General features: G+C 55.2%; 1 protein-coding gene across 1 annotated transcript; it reads right to left on the bottom strand.

Moving 5' to 3' along the window:
* Positions 1 to 3,788: 3,788 nt before the first annotated feature.
* On the bottom strand, positions 3,789 to 8,443 carry LOC140895991 (antigen-presenting glycoprotein CD1d-like). The gene is given in 8 exon segments (XM_073307033.2): positions 3,789 to 3,900; positions 3,981 to 4,080; positions 5,211 to 5,364; positions 5,366 to 5,508; positions 5,836 to 6,117; positions 7,517 to 7,795; positions 8,273 to 8,344; positions 8,347 to 8,443. Coding segments are annotated over 8 exon segments (1,152 nt in total). The 5' UTR covers positions 8,429 to 8,443; the 3' UTR covers positions 3,789 to 3,860.
* Positions 8,444 to 22,490: the final 14,047 nt, after the last annotated feature.

Genomic DNA, 22,490 nt, shown 5'->3' with positions numbered 1-22,490 from the left:
CACTTCCATCTCTCTGGTCACGCAATCACAGACATGAAGGTCACTATCTTAAAACAAAAAAACTTCAAATCCAGACTCCAGCGAGAAACTGCTGAATTGGAATTCATTTGCAAATTGGATACTATTAATTTAGGCTTAAATAGAGACTGGGAGTGGCTAAGTCATTATGCAAGGTAGCCTGTGTCCTCTTGTTTTTTCCTACCCCCCCCCCCCCAAGATGTTCTGGTTTAACTTGTATTTAAACTTGGAGAGTGGTCAGTTTGGATGAGCTACTACCAGCAGGAGAGTGAGTTTGTGTGTGTATGGGGGTGGGGGGGGGATGTGAGAAAACCTGGATTTGTGCAGGAAATAGCCCAACTTGATTGTCATGCACATTGTGTAAAGAGTTGTCACTTTGGATGGGCTATCACCAGCAGGAGAGTGAATTTGTGTGGGGGGGTGGAGGGTGAGAAAACCTGGATTTGTGCTGGAAATGGCCCACCTGATGATCACTTTAGATAAGCTATTACCAGCAGGACAGTGGGGTGGGAGGAGGTATTGTTTCATATTCTCTGTGTGTATATAAAGTCTGCTGCAGTTTCCACGGTATGCATCCGATGAAGTGAGCTGTAGCTCACGAAAGCTCATGCTCAAATAAATTGGTTAGTCTCTAAGGTGCCACAAGTACTCCTTTTCTTTTTGCGAATACAGACTAACACGGCTGTTACTCTGAAACCGTACAATTCTTGTAATTTCATATGCATTGAGGATATACATATCTAGACAGAACTATGACTTCTGGCAGATCATAACCTTTCTCCTGATACTTTACAGTCCCAGCAGAGCTCAGGGGCAACCCCTCCTGTGTTAACACTTTCCCTGCCCAAGCTGAGCCCCACATACCCTCTCACTGACTCTGCTGCCTTCGGGGAACCTTTGGGAGCCTCTGATCCAAGGTGCAAGGAATGAGGCATCTGGGGCTCCGGGATCCTCACAGGCAGGGCTGATTACACTCCAAGCAGTGACTGTGGGGACCCCAGTAGGCCCTGGTGGGAGGGTCCAGCCGTGTCATGCAGATGGCAGTACATAGTTAAAGGTTATTTCCATTCATTGAGCAGGTTTTATTACAGGATCTCCACTCTCCTCCTACAGCTGAGGATAGAGCCCAGAAGTCCTGGCTCCCAGCAGGGCCATCCCTAGGCATTCGCAGCATATGCAGCTGCGTAGGACACCAGGAAATCTGGGGCCCCAAATTGCCCCGAATTTCGTGTTGTCCTAGGCAGCTGCGTGCTGCATATATGGCAGCACTGGCTCTGGTGGCCAGCCCTATCCCCCGGCCAGCCCCGCCACGGGCTGCGGCCCGCTGCAAGGGCCATCACTAGGGGGCTGCGGGGCTCAGGACAACTCCCCCTCTGCCCCTGCTCCTCCCCACCCCCATGCCACCCTTTCCCCTAAGCCCCCACCCCTGCTCCACCCCACTCGCCTCTTCCTGCCCCACCCCTGCCTCGCCCTCACCCCACCCTGCCCCCACTCACCCCTTCCCCTAAACCCCCACCCCTGCTCTGCCCACCCATCTCTTCCTGCTCTGCCCCACCTTCACCCCACCCCGTCCCCCAAGCCTCCTCCCCTGAGTGACGCAGCCCAGGGTGGGGGATTAGCGGTGGGTCTGGCGCTGGCGGCAGGTGTCAGGCCCGCCCCTACACTCGCCGATGGTGGTGGGAAGGAGAGCGACCCTGCCTAGTCTGCTCCACTCCGCCGGCTCCCAGCCACGTCACTCCGCTTCCCGCCATCGGCAAGTGCAGGGGTGGTCCCGATCCCTGCTGCCGGCGCCAGGCCCGCCTGCTAACCCCCCGGGTCACCCTGGGCCCTGCAGGGCCCCCCGAAGTCTGGGGCCCGGGGCAGTTGCCCCAAACCGCACTGTTCACCAGCAGTTTCCACTGTTCTTGCCGCCTCCTGCCTGCTCCCCCGTCCTCTCAGGTGAGTCTCCCTGCCCTGCTTCTTCCCCCACACAGCTCCTGCCCCTGCAACCCCACAGCCCTCGAGCGCAGAACCCCGCCCCGTGGAGGGCCGCTCCCACCTGATAGGGCAGCACAGTTGGTAGGGATGGCCCTGGCTCCCAGACCCCCTGCTCTAACCTCTAGACCCCACTCCCCTCCCCGACCTGGGACTAGAACCCAGGAGTCCTCACGCCCACCTCCCGGCCCCTTGCTCGATGCTTACGTCTGGTGGTGAGCTGTGGAAAAGGACTTCAGGGGCTGATCCATTTGCATGGGCCCCACCCACCAGCCTGCCTAGGTGCTCAGCATGATGGGCTTGCTGGCCTAACGGTCACTTTTGGCTGGTGTGGGATCCCCAGTCTCTTTGTTATTGGGGCAGGGGTTATAAAGGGTTGTTATCCTGGTTGTGTGAATCAAGGACAGCAGAACTATACTTGTCATTTTTTGACTGAGGGACTCACCCCCAATTCAATGGTACTTGCTAGGCAGGTGACAAGGGTTCAAAGCCTAGTGACTTGAGAGTGGAGCTAGATGTTTGTATTGGGGGTGGTGGAAGCAGGAGTTCTTTTGTACAGGCATCAGGTGTCTCTCAGTTATGTAGGAGGTTTAATTTTGATTCAATAAAAAGTTGTTTTATATGTTGCAGAATTACAGCTATTAATATCTAGGTCTAAGTATTAGACCTGCTTTTGGATAGTGTCTCTGATGCAAGAGACTCTCCAGTGTGTGTGAGCTGGCAGGGAGATGTGACCAGGAGGGTGGCTGATGGAGAGGGCCAGAACAGAGCCCCTCAGAGACTGGAGCAAGTGAGATGCCTCCTTACCTCCATCCCCAAGGTGGCAGGTGAACTCTGCGGATGCACTGAGAAAGGACAGCAACTGTGAGTGGGGTGCAGAGAAGGGATGGGCACATTAATGGGACTTTTGGGTTGCTGGACTTAAGAACCCAAGGGGAAAAGGACACTGCCCAACTTGGTGGTGGGTCTTTTGCTCATGGTATATGTTTATAAATCCTGTTTGTGGTGTTTCCCCAAATTAATGTCCCATTATTTCCCTCTTTTTATTAAAAGTTTTTTTTGCTACACTCAGACTCTGTGCTTGCGAGATGGGAATTATTGCCTCTTCGAGGCACCCTGGGGGTGTGTGTAACTGTTGCAGGTCACTGGGCGGGGCTTGAGCCGGTTTTACATTGAAAGGGAACCCCGAGATAATGAACACGGACCTCGTGGCTGCCAGCTCTGATGGGCAGAAGGGTTGCACTGGACCCCTTGTGCTAGGTGCTGTGCAGACACAGAACAAACCAACAGAATCTATCCCCAGAGCACGTGGTGCCGCACACCCAGCTCTGGAGGGGCCTTGCCCCCAGGAGCGCTCAACCCAGCCAGTGGCTTGGAGCAGCTTCTCTGGCATCCCATGGGCCATTCTGTTGTCAGGGGGTAGCTGGGCCTATGTCCCACGGCCAATCCGCTTGCTTCCCGGGCACCCCAGCTCAGCCCAAATGCCCTGCCAGGATCCCCTCCTGGTTCCCATGGCCCCCACCTTACCCTCTCCTTTTGTGTATGTAGCTGGGCCTGAACCCTGCATCCAGGCCCTGGCTCCTGTAGCCCCTGGAGGGGCCTGCTGAGCAGCACCTCCCTGCAGGGTTTCCTGAATGGCACAGGCTAGTGCTGGCTCCATGTGGATCCTGTATCCCAAGTGACCAACGTGTCCTAAACGTCCCAGAGGGAGGAGAATCCCATCCCCGAATCAGGGCCCTGAACTCCCAGTGCCCCGATCCAGAAGGGGCCTCAGGGCCCTCAGCTCTGGAGCCAGGTGCGGATTCAGCCCCAAGGTCCATGGCCCCAAGTGGGGGGCCGATCCCCACATCTAAGCCGGTGCTGCCCCCTCAGGCTCTGGGTTCTCCTGGTCTGACATCCCGGTGGCCCCTGGATGGAGAGAGCAGAGGGGATGGGTTATGGGGTGTAACGGCCTCCCCACCCCCACCCCAGAGTGGGAGAGGACTCACCTGCGTATTCTCCACCACAGCACCACGGCCATGGCGGCTACGGCCAGAGCCCCCAGCGTGATGCCCATGGCCAGGCCGGGGCCCCAGGGCCTGCTGTGCCCTGTAACACACAGGGGGTGATGTGCTGGGAATGGGCATCCTGTTCCCTCAGCCTCCCCTGCAGTCCCCCCCATCTCCTCACCTGGGCCCCCTGCCATCTGCCCTGCCACACCCCACCGCGGTTCCCTCAGCCACCCCGTCAGTCCCCCCTGCTGCCCCCATCCGACCCACTTCCCTCAGCCTCCCCACAGCCCCCCCCCGTTCCCCCAGCCCCGACCCACTGCCCTCAGCCTCCCCACCCTGACCCTGTTCCCTCAGCCACCCCGTCAGTCCCCCCTGTTGCCCCCCACCTGACCCACTTCCCTCAGCCTCCCCCTCAGTCCCCCCTGTTGCCCCCACCCAACCCACTTCCCTCAGCCTCCCCCTCAGTCCCCCCTGCTGCCCCCATCCAACCCACTGCCCTCAGCCTCCCCAACCTGACCCTGTTCCCTCAGCCACCCCGTCAGTCCCCCCTGCAGTCCCCATCCGACCCACTTCCCTCAGCCTCCCCACAGCCCCCCCCCGTTCCCCCAGCCCCGACCCACTGCCCTCAGCCTCCCCACCCTGACCCTGTTCCCTCAGCCACCCCGTCAGTCCCCCTGCTGCCCCCACCCAACCCACTGGCCTCAGCCCTGCCCTACCTCAGCCCTGTTCCTTCTGCCATCCCCACCATCCCACCTCCCCTGCTCCCCTGAAACAGCCCCACTGCCCTCAGATGCACCTACCCTGACCCTGTTCCCTCATTGCCCTCTATCGTCCCACCCTCACTGCTCCCTCACATTCCAGCCCCTCAGCCTTCCCGCATGCCAGTCCTAGTCCCTCTATCCGATCGCCTCTGGACCTCCTGCCTCTCTCCCCAACCCCCCCAGCCCTCCCTACCTCTGCCCCATTGTCTCCCCTCTGCCACACTCCATACAGCTCTCCCCACCCCATCCCATTACTTCTCCCCTCAGCCCCCACCCTGCCCCTCCTGTGCAAGTCCTGTCCCATTCCCCTCAGCTCCTCTACCCTGATCCCCCGATCATCCCCACACACCTCTTCTGCCTCCCTTCACCCCAGTCTCACTGCCTGGACCCACCCTGCTTGAGATGTGCAGGAAAAGTCCGCAGAGACCATGACTGCAGCCCCCACCCCCCGGGGACATGCACCTACCCCAGGGGATCAGCAGGCTCTGGCCCCCCAGGCTGCTGTGCTCCACCCGGCAGGCGTAGCTGTGCCCGTCGCCCGGCCCCACGGCCAGGGAGCTGCGCAGCTGGTAGGTCAGGTCCGCGTTGGGCAGGATCCCGCTGGAGCTCAGCCGCCCCGCCCGGCCCCACCTCCTCCCCGTCCTGCAGCCAGGCCACGCGGATGGGCCGGGGGTAGAAACCAGTGACCCGGCAAACCAGCAGTAACGGCGCGGGGGTCCCGGCTGGGGGAGGCGCTCGGGCAAACACCACGGCGACCGGCCGCTCTGAGACAGGGGGAGAGAGACGGGGTGGGGGAGAGGGGACGATTCAGCCTGAGTCTCAGGGACTCACTAGCCAAGCCCAGCTCCATCCCCCGGGGTCCGGCGTTGGACCCGCTGTCCTGGCCAGACCCCAGTTCTGCAGTTAGCATTGCTGACGGAATCCCCCTTCACGTCCTGTCTTAAAGTGCTGTGCAGTGTGGCTATGAAATCGCGACTGCGCTCCACCCCAGCTATAGCTGCACTGGTACACGACACCTGATTAAACAGCCCCCTGCACCCCACCCAGAAGTGGCTGCATCTCAGTGAGCAGGGAGTGGTGTCCAGTCTCACCTTGTCTCGCCAGAGACTCTTTCCCGTACTGCCCAAAGCTCTGGAGTTCACTGACACACGTTGTTCTCAGGAGGAACTGAACCGTGGCAGACGTGCTCTTATCCTGGTTAAGAAAGTCCAGTTTCTTGAGGGCCAACTTACCCTCGTGCTGAGCGACCCAGGTGCCCGAGTCCATGTTGAAGCTGATGAAATCCTCGCCGTTCACCGCGGCGTCACAGAATTGCCGTGAGGTGCCGTTGAGGTGGAGCTCGCAACCGATGGAGACCTGAATAACAAAGGGATCTGGCACAGAAAGGGCAGGGGCAATGAGGATGGGTCATTAGGAGGTCACCGGGGGGGCAGGGGCCAGAAATAGAAAGATGAGAGAATAAAGGCATCATGTCAGGAGCAATGAGGATGTTAGGCCAAAAGATGGGGGCAGGGTTGTGGGGCGGCCCTGGATGGAGTTAAGGGCACGTTGCAGTTTCTGTTTAAAGCTGATGTTTTCAAAGTGCTCTGAGGTCCACACACATAGTCAGATTGGCTTGAAAATCGCTGCTCTCCATCAGGGCCTTAGAGTTTGTGGTGCAAATTTGGGGTCCCTTGCTCATGGGTTTTGTGAGATACAGACCCCCTGCCCAAATCACCAGACTTTTAAATGTTAATTTTTTAAAAAGTGATTTATGATGCTCTAGAGTAAATTATGGCCCTGAGCCTCAATAAACTTACATCCTTGGGCTCCCCGATCTCAGCTCTTCACTGGTAGCAAGGACAAGTCTGGCTTCTCAGCGTTACAAAAGTCCCTGGGCCTTGGTTCTGTCTGTGGTGTTTACGCCGGGCGGTGACACGCACCTGTGCCCACAGACAGTTCACACCTCTGCCAGCAAATGTCTCCTCAGCAGCGCCTCAGGGCATGACACACCGAGTCTCACACTACGTCAGCCGGAGAGGCAGAAACCTCTGAGCCCCAGGAGCATCTGTCTGAGCCCTGTCACCGAGAGGTTCCTGCAGCTGTGAGCTGTGATCACAGGGCCGGCTGTCGCTCTGTCATGAAATGCACATGCCCAGGCAAGTTGCCATGAAACTAGCTCTGCCCCAGCAAGGTGCAAGGGAGACTTTGTGGTGCAAATTTGGGGGCAGGTGGGTAAAGGGTTCCTGAAAGAAAGTCTCCCCCGAGGACCTTCTTTTAGTGCTCCAGCACCAGACACCCAGTGCAGACACTGGGCTGAGCAGCTGAGAAGAGGCTTGCTGGGTCTGTCCCATGCCCTGGGGCAGCGCTGGTTGTGGGGGTGCGGGGCGGGATTTGCTTAGCTCTGCATTTCCTGCCCTTCCAAGTCGTGTGTTGAAGGTGTCAGTTCTCAGTGTTCAGGCTGGCCAGGTTCCGGTAGCATGAACAAGGGCCTTTGGTTGGGCAAGTGGCTGTGAAAAACCATTTGCCACTGCTCAGGGGACAGGACACGGGGCTTTTCCCCTCCAGGATGCACAGGCTGCAATCTGGCCGCAGAGCTGGGGGACTGGCTCAGCGGGGTGGAGAATGGAAAATGGGGCTATTTCCTTCTAGGGCACCCTGGCTCCATTCAGCCTAAGGGCCAGGAACTGGCTGTCTTGACCCCCATCCACCCTGTCAGGACACACTCAGTTACTACAGTGAGTGTGTCAGTTCTCAGCTCCCAGCTGGGCGTGGGGACCGCTCCATACTCACAGTGCTCCCCTTCATCCTTAACCACTTTGTTCATGAGAAGGATAAATTTGGACAGGTAGCCATGGAACATTGTCTCCAGGTCCTGCCACTGCCTCGGGGTCAGGCCCTGGTGGGCCCAAGGTTGCAGGAAACGGATCCTGCAGGTGCTGCAATCCATGAAGTGGGTCTCCAGGTCTCCGAGCAGGGCCATCCCTTCCACGTTGCTAGAACTGGCGTTGTAGAAGATGGTGGTTTTGAGCAGCCGGAGGGTGAGAGACCCTGGGGGGACAGGAGGGGAGGCTGTGGGAGGGAGGGGAGAGGAAAGAAGTGGAGGACAAAGTGGGTGAGGAGAGGGATTAAGGCGTCTCAGTCTTGTTAATGCTCCCCAGGTCCAGGGTTTTCCTGCTGAACCCTAACCTGCCTCCCTCCTCCTCTTGCACCCCAGCAAAGGTCACTAGTGCTGGATAAGTTCCTGGAGGACAGGTCCATCAATAGCTATTAGCAAGGATGGGCAGGGATGGTGTCCCTAGCCCCTGTTTGCCAGAAGCTGGGAATGGGCGACAGGAAATGGATCACTGCATGATTCCTGTCTGTTCGTTCCCTCTGGGGCCCCTGGCCCGGGCCCCTGGCGGAAGACAGGATACTGGGCTAGATGGACCTTTGATCTGACCCAGTCCGGCCGTTCTTATGTGGTGCTGCCCCACCCTGGCCCCGGCATTATATCATGCGCAACCTCCCCCAGCAGCAAAAAGGGCAGGGAGGGGGGTCCCCACTTACCGGCCAGGGCCCCCCAAGCCCAGGGGAGGAGCAGCAGAGGGAGCAGCATCCTGGCAGGGGAAGGGGATCCGGGCTCTGGCCGGTGTCAGTGCGGTGGGACGAGGGGCCCAGGGTCGCCCACAGGCTGTCGGTTCCTCCCCAGGCCACAAGCCTCATCACCAACTTCTCCCTTTGTGTGTCTCTGCTCGGCTCTGTGCCCGCAGCTGCCAGCCCCGAGCCAATCAGGGCAGAGGGAGTCGGGGAGCGGAGGCCGCGCGGGAGGGGGAGCCCCGGCGGCAAGGTCCGAACTAGGGCCGGGTCCACGCCTAGGCAAACTAGGCCGGTATGCAGGGCTCGCCTTGGTGGCCAGCGTCCTGTCCTCACCCTGCCCAGGGGCAGCCCACAGCTGCACCCTCTGCCCGGCGCTGCAGCCAAACCTGGCCTAGCGTGGAGGGGAGGTTTGGGGGCCTGGAGAGGGAGTCCGCCCCACTCATGCTGCAGTGACAGGCCTGCCCTGTGGGGCTGGGCCTGGCTGCCCCAAGTGATGGGGGAGATCAGGGTGAAGAGTCGGAGTGGAAGGGAGGGCAGAGCCCCCCGCCATCTGCCCTCCCTCCCAGTGGCCCCTCCCTCTCCCCGCCGACCCCTCCCTCTCCCCATATTCATCCTCAGCAGCCAGGCTCATCTCTAAACCCCTTTGATGGGGTGAGGGCAGGTCTGGGGGTTGAGCCTGTCGCCCACCGAGTCCTATTTCCGCCAGCGCAGAATGAGCACACAATTGCTGCCCCCCAGCAGGGGGCGCCGTCCCCCAGGGTGACCCCCCCCGCCCCCGAACTGCGTGACGGCAGGAAGGAGGCCAGGGCAGTCGTAGCCCCAGACAGACCCCCACGTCCTGCCGAAGGAAGCCAGGCGCCATCACGGTACCCGCCCTGGAGCAGGGGCAGCGGGGCCCTGCGCTGCGAGACAGCAGGGGCTACGGGGGAGCAGCGCCCGGGCCCCTGGACGCGCAGCGCGGGGCGTGCCGGGCTGCTTGTGCCGTGGGTGCTCTGCAGTGCCGATGCCGGGGCTTGTCGGCGTTTGCAGCCGGGAGCTTTGTTGTTTTGTGCCTTTTAGGGTCGACATTTGAGCCCCGAGGCAGCACACGAGTGAGCGTCCTTGACACACCCGCGCGTCCGGTCCCTGGGCTGGTACGAGTGGCAGTACCAGGGCCCAGGCCGGTTTATCGCTGCCAGGCCACGTGTTCGCACCAGGGCGGTGCAGACCGTGGTTTCTCTCCATTTCCTTCTGTGGTTTCAGGTTTGCTCTGACAGTTAACACTCCAGCCAAACAAGGAAATACCATTAACCCCTGTTCCAGAGAGAAGCAAATGGGGAGGTGACGTGACCTGCCCGAGGTAACACAGTGAACTGCAGCAGAGCTGGAAACAGAACCCAGGTGTCCTGACTCCGGTGTGGGGTGGTAGCTGCCCGACTGTCCTGGCCTCGCCCTGCTGTGGAGACTCTGACGGCCTTTCACTGCATGCCCCTGCCGTACAAATGCCACCCTTCTGCCGGGGGGAGTCGGCAGCAACCAGGGCCAGGTTCAGCATCGAGGGGTTCCTCATAACAATTCAGCACAGAACCCGCTTGAGTCCCCACCCGTAATTTGGGAAAATTAACCACCACCCCCAGCGCCTCTGAGAGCCAGTGCTTCCCCCTCACTGAGTCGTGTATAGCAAAGAAAACCTTTAACAGAAAGAGGAAAGGAGCCCGGCACTATCGTGGTAAAACACCATCACCACTAGTCATCAGCATATGACCGTGAGCCAAACGCCCACCCCCTGAGTACGTTGGGCAGTGTCCTTTGCCTCAGCTCCTCACCTTGCGTTGGGAAAGTCCAACAAACAAAGGCTCCTTTACCCACCTCCTCACCCCTCTCACGGTTGCTGTCCTTGGCCAGCAAAGACCCGGCGTTCAGAGCTGCATTCACGGGGCAGGAGTTCACGTCCCACCCCGGTCACAATGAGGGACACCTCAGCTGCTATTGCGGCCATGACTGCAAGTGGCTCCCAGGTGCCACCGTTCACCCTGTGCGCCACTGTGCGGCTGTGTCTCCACCCCGTTGGCCACGGGCCTTCGCCGGCTCTGCTGCCACCTGTTTCTATTGCCACCTCGGCGATGCCACATCCTGAGCTCCCCGGATCAGCCCAGCTCTGGGGGGCTCCAGCAGTTAGCGGCTGGGCCTCACCTCGGGCAGGAGGAGCAGCTGCTTTCAGCTGTCTCAGAGCCGGTCTCAGGCTTAGCACTCAGGCCTGGTGATCCGGGATTTGAGCTCCAGCAGGCAGTTAACAGAAGTCTCATCCGCGCTGTCTTTCAGTGCTAGACAGCAGAAGGGTGAAATGGTGTGTGGCCCTTACACAGAAACACCCCCCGCCCCCGGGAGAGACACCTCTCCCGCCTGTTCCCCCTCCACTGGGATCTGGCACCCCTGCCGCCTGCAGAGCAATGCTGTGCCAGGGACTGACATGCCAACGCGCCCCAATTCATCGCCAGAGATGCGATTTCTAAGTCAAATGAAGCCTTACTTCTGTTCCGGGGCTAGAACTCTCAGATGTCACCGATATATTTTTGCAGCTGAGTTCTCTCCCCAGGACATTGCTGTGGGAGAGAGGCTCCCGCTGTCAGCCCCCGGCAGGCTGATCTCCTGCCAGCCTGGGAAGTGGGAGAGAGGGGACCCCAGGGCAGGCCCCAGGCCTGGGGAGGTGAAGAACCCAGAGGAGCAGAGTTGAGGGTGGGAGGGCTAAACTATGGCCTGGGGACCACAGGGGGGCTGTGTTACCAGCACACAATTCTCTGTTAGTCGCACACTCCTTTAGGGGCACCCACCTTTACCCTGGCCCTAGGGCTCAAGGCGTAACCCTCTTAATGTAGGCACCCGCCCTTTCCCCATGCCAAGGGCTCAGGCGGAGCCTGACACTGCGGGTTTGGGGGTGTCTTACCAGTGACAGAGCCTTACACAGTAATATCCTACTTACCCTCTCGTCAGCAACAGTTATTACCCAAAAATGCATACATTAACCCTAAAATGCTCACTACTCCCAGTCCCAAAAAGGCAGATAATTTTTCCCTGCTGGACAGTCAGGATCAGGTCATCTGGGGAGGCTGGTTGTTGAGGTCTGGCAGCTCTGACCTTGGAGCTGTGTCCTGGAGTTGGTTCCCAAGAACTTCCTTTTGGACCCCACTTTAGATAGTGAAACTTGAGCCTTGCTTAGCTGTACTGTAACCAATCATTGTACTAAAATGTTAGAAATCAATCCTAACATAGTGTAACAAAATTCTCTAACCAATCCTACCACCTTAATTAATTCACACCTCACAAAATGAGCCATGTCACAAACAAAAACAATCAAAGAACCAGACAGAGACCAGAGAGAAAACTATAGAGAAGTGTTTCAGAGTAACAGCTGTGTTAGTCTGTATTCGCAAAAAGAAAAGGAGTACTTGTGGCACCTTAGAGACTAACCAATTTATTTGAGCATGAGCTTTCGTGAGCTACAGCTCACTTCATTGGATGCTGTAGCTCACGAAGGCTTATGCTCAAATAAATTGGTTAGTCTCTAAGGTGCCACAAGTACTCCTTTTCTTATAGAGAAGTGGGGATCATAAAGACAAAACCATAAAGAAATGGGGATTTTACACCCACAACTATTGATAAGTGATTGCCTGCCAGACAGAATGCGTCAAACTAAGTTTTCTTTTGTAACCCTTCTGCCCGTCAGAGTTGGCAGCAACAAGGGCCGGGTTCAATATCTAGGGGATTCATTCCAATAACACAATGCAAACCGGCTCGAGCCCCCACCCAGTGACCTGGGACAAATATATACCACCCCTGCTGGGCGCCTCCCAGAGGCAATACTTCCCTCTCGCAAGCACAGAGTCTGAGTGTAGCAAAAGTCTTTTAATAACAGAGAGAAACAATGTGGCATTATGTTGGGGAAACACCACCAACAGGATTCATAACACAACCCAGGAGCAAAAACAACCCCACCCCAGGCAAATTGGGGCATGCCCCTTTCCCTTTGGTTCTTGAGTCCAGCAACCCCAAATCACCCAAAGTCCCAAAAGTCCAATGCCCCAAAAGTCTCTGTCCCTGGTCAGGGCAGCCCCAGAGTTCGAAAGTTTATCGGCGGAGCTTTACCTCCCAACCTGGGTGGAAATGGGACGGGGGTAAGAGGCACCTTACGTGATCTGAAGCTGACCGCCCCATAGCTCCATAGTGGCGCTCCGCCAGCCGCCCCACGAACTCCTTCGCTCAGCTGCGCTCCGCTCCGTCAGCCGCCCCACGAACTCCTTCGCTCAGCTGCCCCACGAACTCAGCTCCACGGCCCACAAGCAGCTCCTGCCATCCACACACTGCTCCGCGTCAAACTGCTTCACCAGCCGTCCCGCAAACTGCTCCACAATATATCTTCAGGCTCCCCCACTACTTAACACAACACTCAGTGATTTCAGCTCTTAGGTGAATTCAGCTTATAGTAGGGGAGCCCCAGTGCCGGTGCACTGTCAGCCCAAAGTGAGCTCAGCAGCCTATAACTAGACTTCTAATGAAATCAAAATTAGCTCTGATATTCCACAGTGGAGAGAGGAGGAAGTGCAATCAGCATGTAAGGCCCTCACCAAGGGGCCCATGCCACCAAGTACTACTACTTATCCCCAGCCTCTCTCCATTCACACAGTTTTGGAACCCATGACCCTTGCCTAGCGAGTGCTACTTAGTTGATGGTGAATCCCTCCATCGTAACAAAAGGCCACGTACAGTTCCAAGCACAGTTCCCATAATCAGGGTAATAACAATTTATTCTTCCTGCCCCAATAACAGAGACACTGGGGATCCCACAGCAGCCAAAGTGACCATTTGGGCAGCTATGGTCTCATTCTAGGCGTGGTGGGTGTGCCTATGCAAATGAGATCGGCCCCTGAAGTTCTTTTCCACAACTTGCCACACCTCACCACCAGATGTCAGGGTGGAGCTCATCCTGACACTGCTTACATCCTCCCCCCAGCCGAGACTTTGTCGTCCCGACAAATCACACTCCCTTTATACCAACTCATTGGTTTCCTCCAAAGGGCCTCAGGAAGCCCACTTTAGCTTCCACAAGCCTGTGTGCTAAATGTATTGGCTCCTCACTAGTCACCCCAGGTGCATCATAAGTTAACCGTTTCACTGGTCTTATCACCCTGTCTCGTCTATTGAGAATCTCTGTTGCCGAGGTAGGGGGAACATCCTCTTGAGTGACGGATGGAGAGGCTTCCCTGGAGGGTCCCTCGGCTACTGGCGTAGGCCCCTGCACTCCTAGTTCTAACGCTGGAGGGTCCAAGGTGCCCAGGACATCCTCTACCTGTCTGTCCCCATTGTCCAATAACCTGTGTGTGTCATCACACGGGGGTCTCATCAGCGGCACAAGGGTGTCAGAAATGGGCCTAAATAGTTCCGCCATTGGGTTTAGGGCGGAAGAGGGAAAACTCTCGTTTGGTTCAGCTGATCGAGACTGAAATCTTGTCTCCATCCCAGGATACACCAGGGTTGTGTCTTCCTCCTCAGACTCACTCTCAGATGTGCAGAATAGGGGTAAGTTAGCTGCAGGGGGCCCACTGTCTGTGTTGGATGGCGGCTTTGGTCTAGCACCTCTGTTCTGCCCGGCGGCCCTGCCGTGGCCCATCTCACAAGGGGTGCTTACCAATTCCCCCACAGGGAGCAAAAGGTTTCTATGCACCGTCTTTATTTGCCCTGGACCGTCTTCAGGTTTGATCTTGTAGACCGGCAGATCTCCCAGCTTTTCCATCACCAGGTAAGGTATTGCCTTCCATCTGTCAGCTATCTTGTGTTTGCCAGCAATACCCAAATTTCGCAGCAGGACTCTGTCCCCCGGCTGGAGCTCCTGCGAACGCACTCTAGCATCATATCGATGTTTGTTGCGGTCTGCGTTCTTCCAAGCCGCAGCGGTAGCTAAGCGATAAGCATCCCGCAGCTTTTCTCTTAGTCGGGATACATACTGCTGATGAGTTTCATAGCTATCTCCATCCTCTGATACACCAAAGCACAAGTCTATGGGTAATCTTGGTTCTCGCCCAAACATCAAGAGATATGGGGTGACTCCCGTAGCATCGTTCTTTGTGGCATTGTAGGCATGCACCAGAAATGCGACATGCTGGCTCCAGGTTGCCTTCTGCTCTGGTCGCAAAGTTCCCAACATATCTAATAGGGTTCGATTGAACCTCTCGGGCTGAGGATCACCTTGGGGGTGATAAGGCGTTGTCCTAGACTTTTTAATTCCTGCTATCTTCAGCACCTCCTTCAGAAGGTGACTCTCAAAATCCCGCCCCTGATCAGAGTGTATCCGAGCCGGGAATCCATAGACTGAGAAATATTTGTCCCACAATACTCGAGCAACGGTGGTGGCCCTCTGATCACGTGTGGGATATGCTTGTGCATACCGTGTAAAATGGTCAGTCACTACTAGAATGTTTCCAACATTCCTCTTGTCTACCTCTACAGACAAGAAATCAATGCATACCAACTCCAAAGGTTTGTTGCTGGTGATGTTCTTGAGATATGCAGCCCTCGTGGGCAGAGTTTTCCTTTGAACACATCGAGCGCAAGTCTCACATTTCCTGCGAACATCTTCAGCCATTCGGGGCCAATAGAACCTACTACGAATAAGTTCCAGGGTCCTCTCCATCCCTAAATGCCCAAAGTCATCATGCAGGGCCCTCATGGCCAGGGCTCTGTACTTTTTTGGCAGTACTAGTTGTGCTCGTTGTTTTTGTAAAGGGTCAGTGGTCATTCGGTGTAGCACTCCCTGAATCAGTTTTAGTTTGGTCCATTCTCTCAATAGTAGTTTACCCTCCGGGTTAGGTGGGACAACCGCAGCTGGGCTTCGCCCCTCCCTTTTGGCAAGTAGTGTATCACGAATGTCAATATCTTGCCGCTGGGCTTCTTGCCAGTCAGCCGCATTGAGCATGGGCAAAGGAGATTGGTCTAATGCAATATAGTTCACCGAAGCAGAAGGCATGCATTCAGGGGGCAGGCCCAAAGCTTCTGCAACACATCCCTGAAAGTCTTCACGGGCCTCTGGCTCTCGGCGACTCACACTGCAAATAGCTCTCACTCCATCTGTGGGTATCACAGCAACTTCTGGAGCCTGCGGACGCCTGGACAATGCATCTGCATCTACATTGCTTCTCCCTGATCGGTACTGAATGCTGAACTCATAGCTAGCCAAGGCGGCCACCCATCTCTGCCCTGTAGCATCCAGCTTAGCACTTGTTAACACATAAGTCAGTGGATTGTTGTCTGTCCACACCTGGAACTGAGCACCATACAAGTAGTCTCGAAATTTCTCAGTGATGGCCCATTTCAAGGCCAAAAACTCCAGCTTGTGGGTGGGATAGCGAGTTTCACTATCAGACAATCCTCGGCTGGCAAAGGCTACCGGTTTACATTTGCCTTCCACTTCCTGGTACAGGACTGCTCCCAGACCCTCCAAACTGGCATCAGTATGCAGGATAAATGGTTTGCTTGGGTCAGCAAAAACTAGGACTGGAGCATGAGTTAGGCAAGTAATGATTTCTTGAAAAGCCCTTTCACATCTCTCATCCCACCGTGGCCCAAATGGTGCAAAGGGGCCATTGTGTCTCTGCACAGGAGGCTTTGGGGACCTCCCCTTATTCTTGGACTTAGATTTGTTCTTGCTGGACTGATGTCCCCTGGTAAGATCATTCAGAGGCTTTACAATCGTAGCATAGTTTTTCACAAATCTGCGGTAGTAGCCACTAAATCCAAGGAAGGTCTTGAGTTCTCTGTAGTTACTTGGACGTGGCCATGTAGTGAGTGCTTCTATTTTATCAGGATCGGTACTCACACCTTCTTGGGACACAATGTGACCCACATACTTCACTGAGGTTCTGCAGAACTGGCATTTGTCAATTGAAAGCTTCAGACCATAATCCTCCAACCTATCAAGCACTTTAAGAAGTCTTTCTTCATGCTCCTCTAAGGTTCTTCCAAACACAATCAGGTCATCCAAATAAACTAACACTTGCAGTAAATTCATGTCTCCCACAACTTTCTCCATGAGACGTTGAAAGGTGGCAGGTGCTCCAGAAATCCCTTGGGGCATGCGTTCGAACTGATAAAACCCTAATGGGCAGATGAAGGCTGTCTTCTCCTTATCTTCTTCTCCCAGAGGGATCTGGTAGTATCCACTTCGAAGATCCAACACAGAGAACCACTGGCTTCCCAGCAAACAGTCTAAGGCGTCTTGCACTCGAGGCATAGTGTACTGGTCGACCACAGTACGGCTGTTTAGGGTGCGGTAGTCAATACACATCCGGATTTTCCCATTCTTTTTGCGGACTACCACAATGGGTGAGGCGTATGGGCTGCGGGACTCTGTAATGATGCCATTCGCAGCCAGCTCCTGAAGATGATGTCGCACATCTTCCATCTCAGAGAGAGCAATCTTCCTAGATCTCTCCCTGAAAGGTCGAGAGTCATGTAGTCTGATATTGTGCTCTACTCCTTTTGCACATCCCACATCCCACTCATGCAGTGAGAACACCTTGGATCTTTCACAAAGTTTCTTCCTCAGGCGATCTTTCCAGTCCTCGGACACTGGTGAATCTCCAAAGTCAAACTTTGCTGGGTCTATTGCCGAAACTGGAGTTTCATACTGGGGTTTTACAATCGACTCAGGCTCAAAGAGGTCTGCTATCTTTTGTCCTTGCTTCACAAAAATATCACGACTCGTTTCATTAGCAATCAGTATAGTCACCCTTTCCTGGGCTTCAGCAGGTAGGGTTATGACTCCACTGGGGACCAGCACTCCTTCAGGGAGCTCTCCTCCCATCGGCTGCTCTATCATTGCTAACGTCCCTTTACTGCCTTTCAGACAGGTACTCATGACAAGCACTTCTTGCTCCGTCCTTGCAGGCACTACTAAGGGGGTTGTGCCCGCGTACTTCAGTGCCCCAAGCGGTAGCTCAGATGTGTCCCTTTTAGCGCTCTCAATTTTCCTATAGGCTTCAGCACAAAGCGTATGGATCATCAGGGTATTCAGGTACTGGTCCCCAGCCCGCCTTCTGCAGTAATCCGCGAGTACCTTGAAGAGACTGGAGTTGGTCCCTATCAGCACAGACACATCAGAAGTCCCTTTAGGGTCAGGGCATATTAAGGCAGCTGTGTCTACCTCTTCTCTTACCCCAGCAACCTCCTCTGGGAATTCCAGGTGCACTATGACATACCCTTGATAGGGATATTCATCCATGCTGAGGCCACATAGGCCAAGGCCAGTCAGTGGCTGTATAGGCAGGTGCCTAAGCATCTGTTGGTAGAATGACTGAAATATAATAGTCACTTGAGATCCAGTGTCAAGCACTGCTTTACACTCCACCCCTTCGATCCTCACCATGACCTCTGCTCGAGGCCCTATCAGTCCTGCAGGGATCCCAGCTGGACAGTCTTTTCTAGGGGAATCTTCAAATCCTGCAGACCTGGGGGGTCCCCGTCCCCAGACCCTCTGGCAGCTACCGGATCTCTCCCAACTGATCCTCAGCTTTCCATACACTAAGGAGGGGTTTTCTTCATTACGGCACTTGGCAGCACTGTGTCCATCCTGACCACATCGGTAGCAGAAGAATTGACCTTTCCCCCTTCGCCTGGGGGGGATGGTGGCTCTAAGTGCGGGCTTCTCAATCGCCACAGTTTGAGGCTTCTTATTCCTAGAAGTCTTAACTCGGTCAACGGTACTTTGCAGCTCAGCTATCCGTTCCGTCAGGACCTGCATTTGTTGGGCAAGTTCCTCTCTGGTGCTCACCATCAGTACACTGGCCATTTGCAGTGGTGTTGTGCTGGCTGGCTCCGATGTTTGGGCTTCCCAAAACTCACTGGCAGCCTGCCTTTCTTCCTCCTCTCGGACCTCTTTTATCAGCTGGGAGTAACTTGGGGGATGTTCCCGTCGTTCTCTTAGCCGGAGATGAAGTAGAATCGGGTTCTGATACTGAGTTCCTCTTACAATTTGAGCCAGTCTGGTCTGATCCATCTGCTCAGCAGTCACTGCTCCCCTCATGACAGCTCTCTGAAGCAGTCTCTCCAGTCTCTGTATGTAGGCTGAAGCCTTCTCGCCCTTTTGTTGTCGGGAATTAAGGAACTTACAGTAGCTGTCTTCAGGGCCCTCTACGCTCCCAAAGTTGTGTTCAAGGGCCTCTAGGCAGTCCTTCACACTGACCCCAGGGTCAATGAGCTTCAGGCTGTGAATCACATTTAATGCTGGGCCGCCAAGGCTCTCTATAAGGCATCTTCGCTTTTCTGCATCTGGTACGGCCCACTCTTGCAGCATTTCAGTGGTATGCTCTAACCAGGGTTCAAACTCCTCCTCCCCAGCAAATAATCTTAACTTACGACAAGAGTCTGACTCAGCATGGGGCAGCACAACCTTTTCCAATATTTGCCCCAGAGCTTTTGTCCAATCATCAGCCGAGGCTGCAGCCTCCGAGCTAGAAGCTGCTGAGCCAGGGCCCAACAAACCTGACATATTAGCCATTATACAAACAGTAATTTCCTCAAAATATAAGCACAAACAAAAAAAAATATAAATTGTTTCCCAATGTAGTGGATCACTCAACAGGTGCTTGCGAGGGGTACTGACCCAGGCGATCCCGGACGAGCCCACAAAAATGTAACCCTTCTGCCCGTCAGAGTTGGCAGCAACAAGGGCCGGGTTCAATATCTCGGGGATCCATTCCAATAACACAATGCAAACCGGCTCGAGCCCCCACCCAGTGACCTGGGACAAATATATACCACCCCCGCTGGGCGCCTCCAAGAGGCAATACTTCCCCTCTGGCAAGCACATAGTCTGAGTGTAGCAAAAAGCCTTTTAATAACAGAGAGAAACAATGTGGCATTATGTTGGGGAAACACCACCAACAGGATTCATAACACAACCCATGAGCAAAAACAACCCCACCCCAGGCAAATTGGGGCATGCCCTTTTCCCTTTGGTTCTTGAGTCCAGCAACCCCAAATCACCCAAAGTCCCAAAAGTCCAATGCCCCAAAAGTCTCTGTCCCTGGTCAGGGCAGCCCCAGAGTTCGAAAGTTTATCGGCGGAGCTTTACCTCCCAACCTGGGTGGAAATGGGACGGGGGTAAGAGGCACCTTACGTGATCTGAAGCTGACCGCCCCATAGCTCCATAGCGGCGCTCCGCCAGCTGCCCCACGAACTCCTTCGCTCAGCTGCGCTCCGCTCCGTCAGCCGCCCCACGAACTCCTTCGCTCAGCTGCCCCACGAACTCAGCTCCACGGCCCACAAGCAGCTCCTGCCATCCACACACTGCTCCGCGTCGAACTGCTTCACCAGCCGTCCCGCAAACTGCTCCACAATATATCTTCAGGCTCCCCCACTACTTAACACAACACTCAGTGATTTCAGCTCTTAGGTGAATTCAGCTTGTAGTAGGGGAGCCCCGGTGCTGGTGCACCGTCAGCCCAAAGTGAGCTCAGCAGCCTATAACTAGACTTCTAATGAAATCAAAATTAGCTCTGATATTCCACAGTGGAGAGAGGAGGAAGTGCAATCAGCATGTAAGGCCCTCACCAAGGGGCCCATGCCACCAAGTACTACTACTTGTCCCCAGCCTCTTTCCATTCACACAGTTTTGGAACCCATGACCCTTGCCTAGCGAGTGCCACTTAGTTGATGGTGAATCCCTCCATCATAACAAAAGGCCACGTACAGTTCCAAGCACAGTTCCCATAATCAGGGTAATAACAATTTATTCTTCCTGCCCCAATAACAGAGACACTGGGGATCCCACAGCAGCCAAAGTGACCATTTGGGCAGCTATGGTCTCATTCTAGGCGTGGTGGGTGTGCCTATGCAAATGAGATCAGCCCCTGAAGTTCTTTTCCACAACTTGCCACACCTCACCACCAGATGTCAGGGTGGAGCTCATCCTGACACTGCTTACACTTTAACCGCCTTAAGGTCTGTTCCTTTATCTGGTGATGGTGGGTGCCATTAGGACAGGGGCCTTCCTTACAACCCGATATTACCCTGTTTTAATGTATTTTAGATGGATGTGAGGATGTAATAGCTCATGGCTGCTGCTCTCCTAATCTGGCTGCAGACAAAGTCCTCAGGCTTCATAGAATCATAGCACATCAGAGTTGGAAGGGACCTCAGGAGGTCATCTAGTCCAACCCCCTGCTCAAAGCAGGACCAAGCCCCAACTAAATCATCCCAGCCAGGGCTTTGTCAAGCAGGGCCTTAAAAACCTCTAAGGATGGAGATTTCACCCCCTCCCTAGGTAACGCATTCCAGTGATTCACCACCCTCCTAGTGAAATAGTGTTTCCTAATATCCTACCTAAATCTCCCCCACTGCAACTTGAGACCATTACTCCTTGTTCTGTCATCAGCTACCACTGAGAACAGTCTAGATCCATCCTCTTTGGAACCCCCTTTCAGGTAGTTGAAAGCAGCTATCAAATCCCCCCTCATTCTTCTCTTCTGCAGACTAAACAATCCCAGTTCCCTCAGCCTCTCCTCATAAGTCACGTGGCTAGAGGAAAAGCCCTAATCCTTACAGCCGAAGTGAGGAAGGTGAGGGCTGATGGGGTGGCAGGGGCTGTATTGAGGGTGTGAGTAGATGGTGAGAGTGCTGGGAGGGTGAACTGAGGGTGGTGCTGTGTGCGGGAGGGTAGGGGCTGAGGGACTGAACTGAGGGAGAGTTAAATTGAGGGCGGTTGGGGGGCAGAACTGATGGGGGGACAGAATTAATTGCTGGGCAGGAGAGGGGCAGATTTGGGGGTGAGAGCTCCTGGAGCAGGGGCCAAACTCCCCTTCCCCAGTACACGTGGGAGTGGGCAACGCTAATCATCACATGGGCACACCCTGGGGGCGGGGGGCAGGGGGAGTTCAGAAATCAAGAGGCTGACCTAAAAACCCAGTATAATCTTTTTTCATAAAATCTCACGATTTGGGGGCCAATCTCCTGATTTTGGGGGGGAGTCTGATGCACGCTTTTTGATCTCTTGAAGTTGGCAATACTGGTCAGCAGTGTCACTCTTGGGCTCCCAGCCCACCAGGTTCTGCACTCGCCAGGGTGGGATCGAATTCAGGAGCTGGCAGGGAGCCAGGGGAGAGGCATCAGCTCCTGTTAGTGGGGCGAGCGGAGAACAAGGTGGAGTCAAAGTTCAGCTCCAGCCCCTCCCGTTCTCTTCATTTCATTTAAGGGAGATTCTGGTGCTTTTCGGAAGAGCGTTGTACGGCTGGACAGCGGGTGAATGAGATCTTATGGCTCATTGGGAAAATAATCAGCGTGCGTGTGTGCCACCCACGTACGTAACAGAAACGCAGGCGTCATGCACTCGGCCTTTCGACCTGCAAGTTATTACATGCTTTTTATGCATTGAGGCAAAAAGGGAAACACTGTAGAGGGTACCATAAATAAGCCTCAGAATTCAGGGGTGGGATTGCTGTTGCGTTTCTCATGTGAGTTTGGTCTCCATATTTTTAATGGGGGAAGTGTATTTGTTTCATAACTAGAGAGAAATTGGCTGATTTACAGACACCACCAACTGTGCCTGCAACTCCGTGATGTTCCAGGAGTGTGGGGGGCTAGAGAGGAGACCGGGAGGGGAGGCCAGGAGACCACAACTGTAGCTCGGAATCGGAATGGTCTGACTCAGATTTAAGGGAAGCCAGGAGCTGGGATTAGCTCCACACTTCCTGGCCGTGGGCAGAGAGATGGGCAGGAAGCTCCTTGGTCACTAGAGAACTTGATTCATGCTGGAAGGGGAAGCTAAAGTAAATTGTGGTGAATCAAAATTCTAGTGAAACCCTCCAGTGCGATTTCATCATGGCCCCACTGGGGAGTCATTTCCTGGTGCCGCAGTGCTGTCCCGGAGCCATTCACCTTTCTTATTCCTCAGGCGGACGAGCACTCCCAAGACCATGAAGACCAACCACAGCAGAGCCCCGACCCCAGCCAGCATCTTGTCCCTGGCAGAGTCGGCCTGCGCCTCTGTGAATAGAAGAGCACGGGTGGTTTGGGCTAAGCCCAGCCTCTCCTTCCCTTTGGAACGTCCCTGCTCCCTGCCCCCAGGGATGGGGACAGGTCTGAGACATGCCCATGTCTCCCGAGGGCTCCACAGAGCTAGGGGTGCCCCAAGGGCTCAGGGAATGTGCCAGGTTCAGAGTCT

Source organism: Lepidochelys kempii, chromosome 11 (genome assembly GCF_965140285.1).
Source record: "Lepidochelys kempii isolate rLepKem1 chromosome 11, rLepKem1.hap1, whole genome shotgun sequence".
In the NCBI taxonomy this organism is placed as follows: Eukaryota; Metazoa; Chordata; order Testudines; family Cheloniidae; genus Lepidochelys; species Lepidochelys kempii.
The sequence above is the reverse complement of the archived record's forward strand: the minus strand, read 5'-3'. Positions and strand labels throughout refer to the sequence as shown.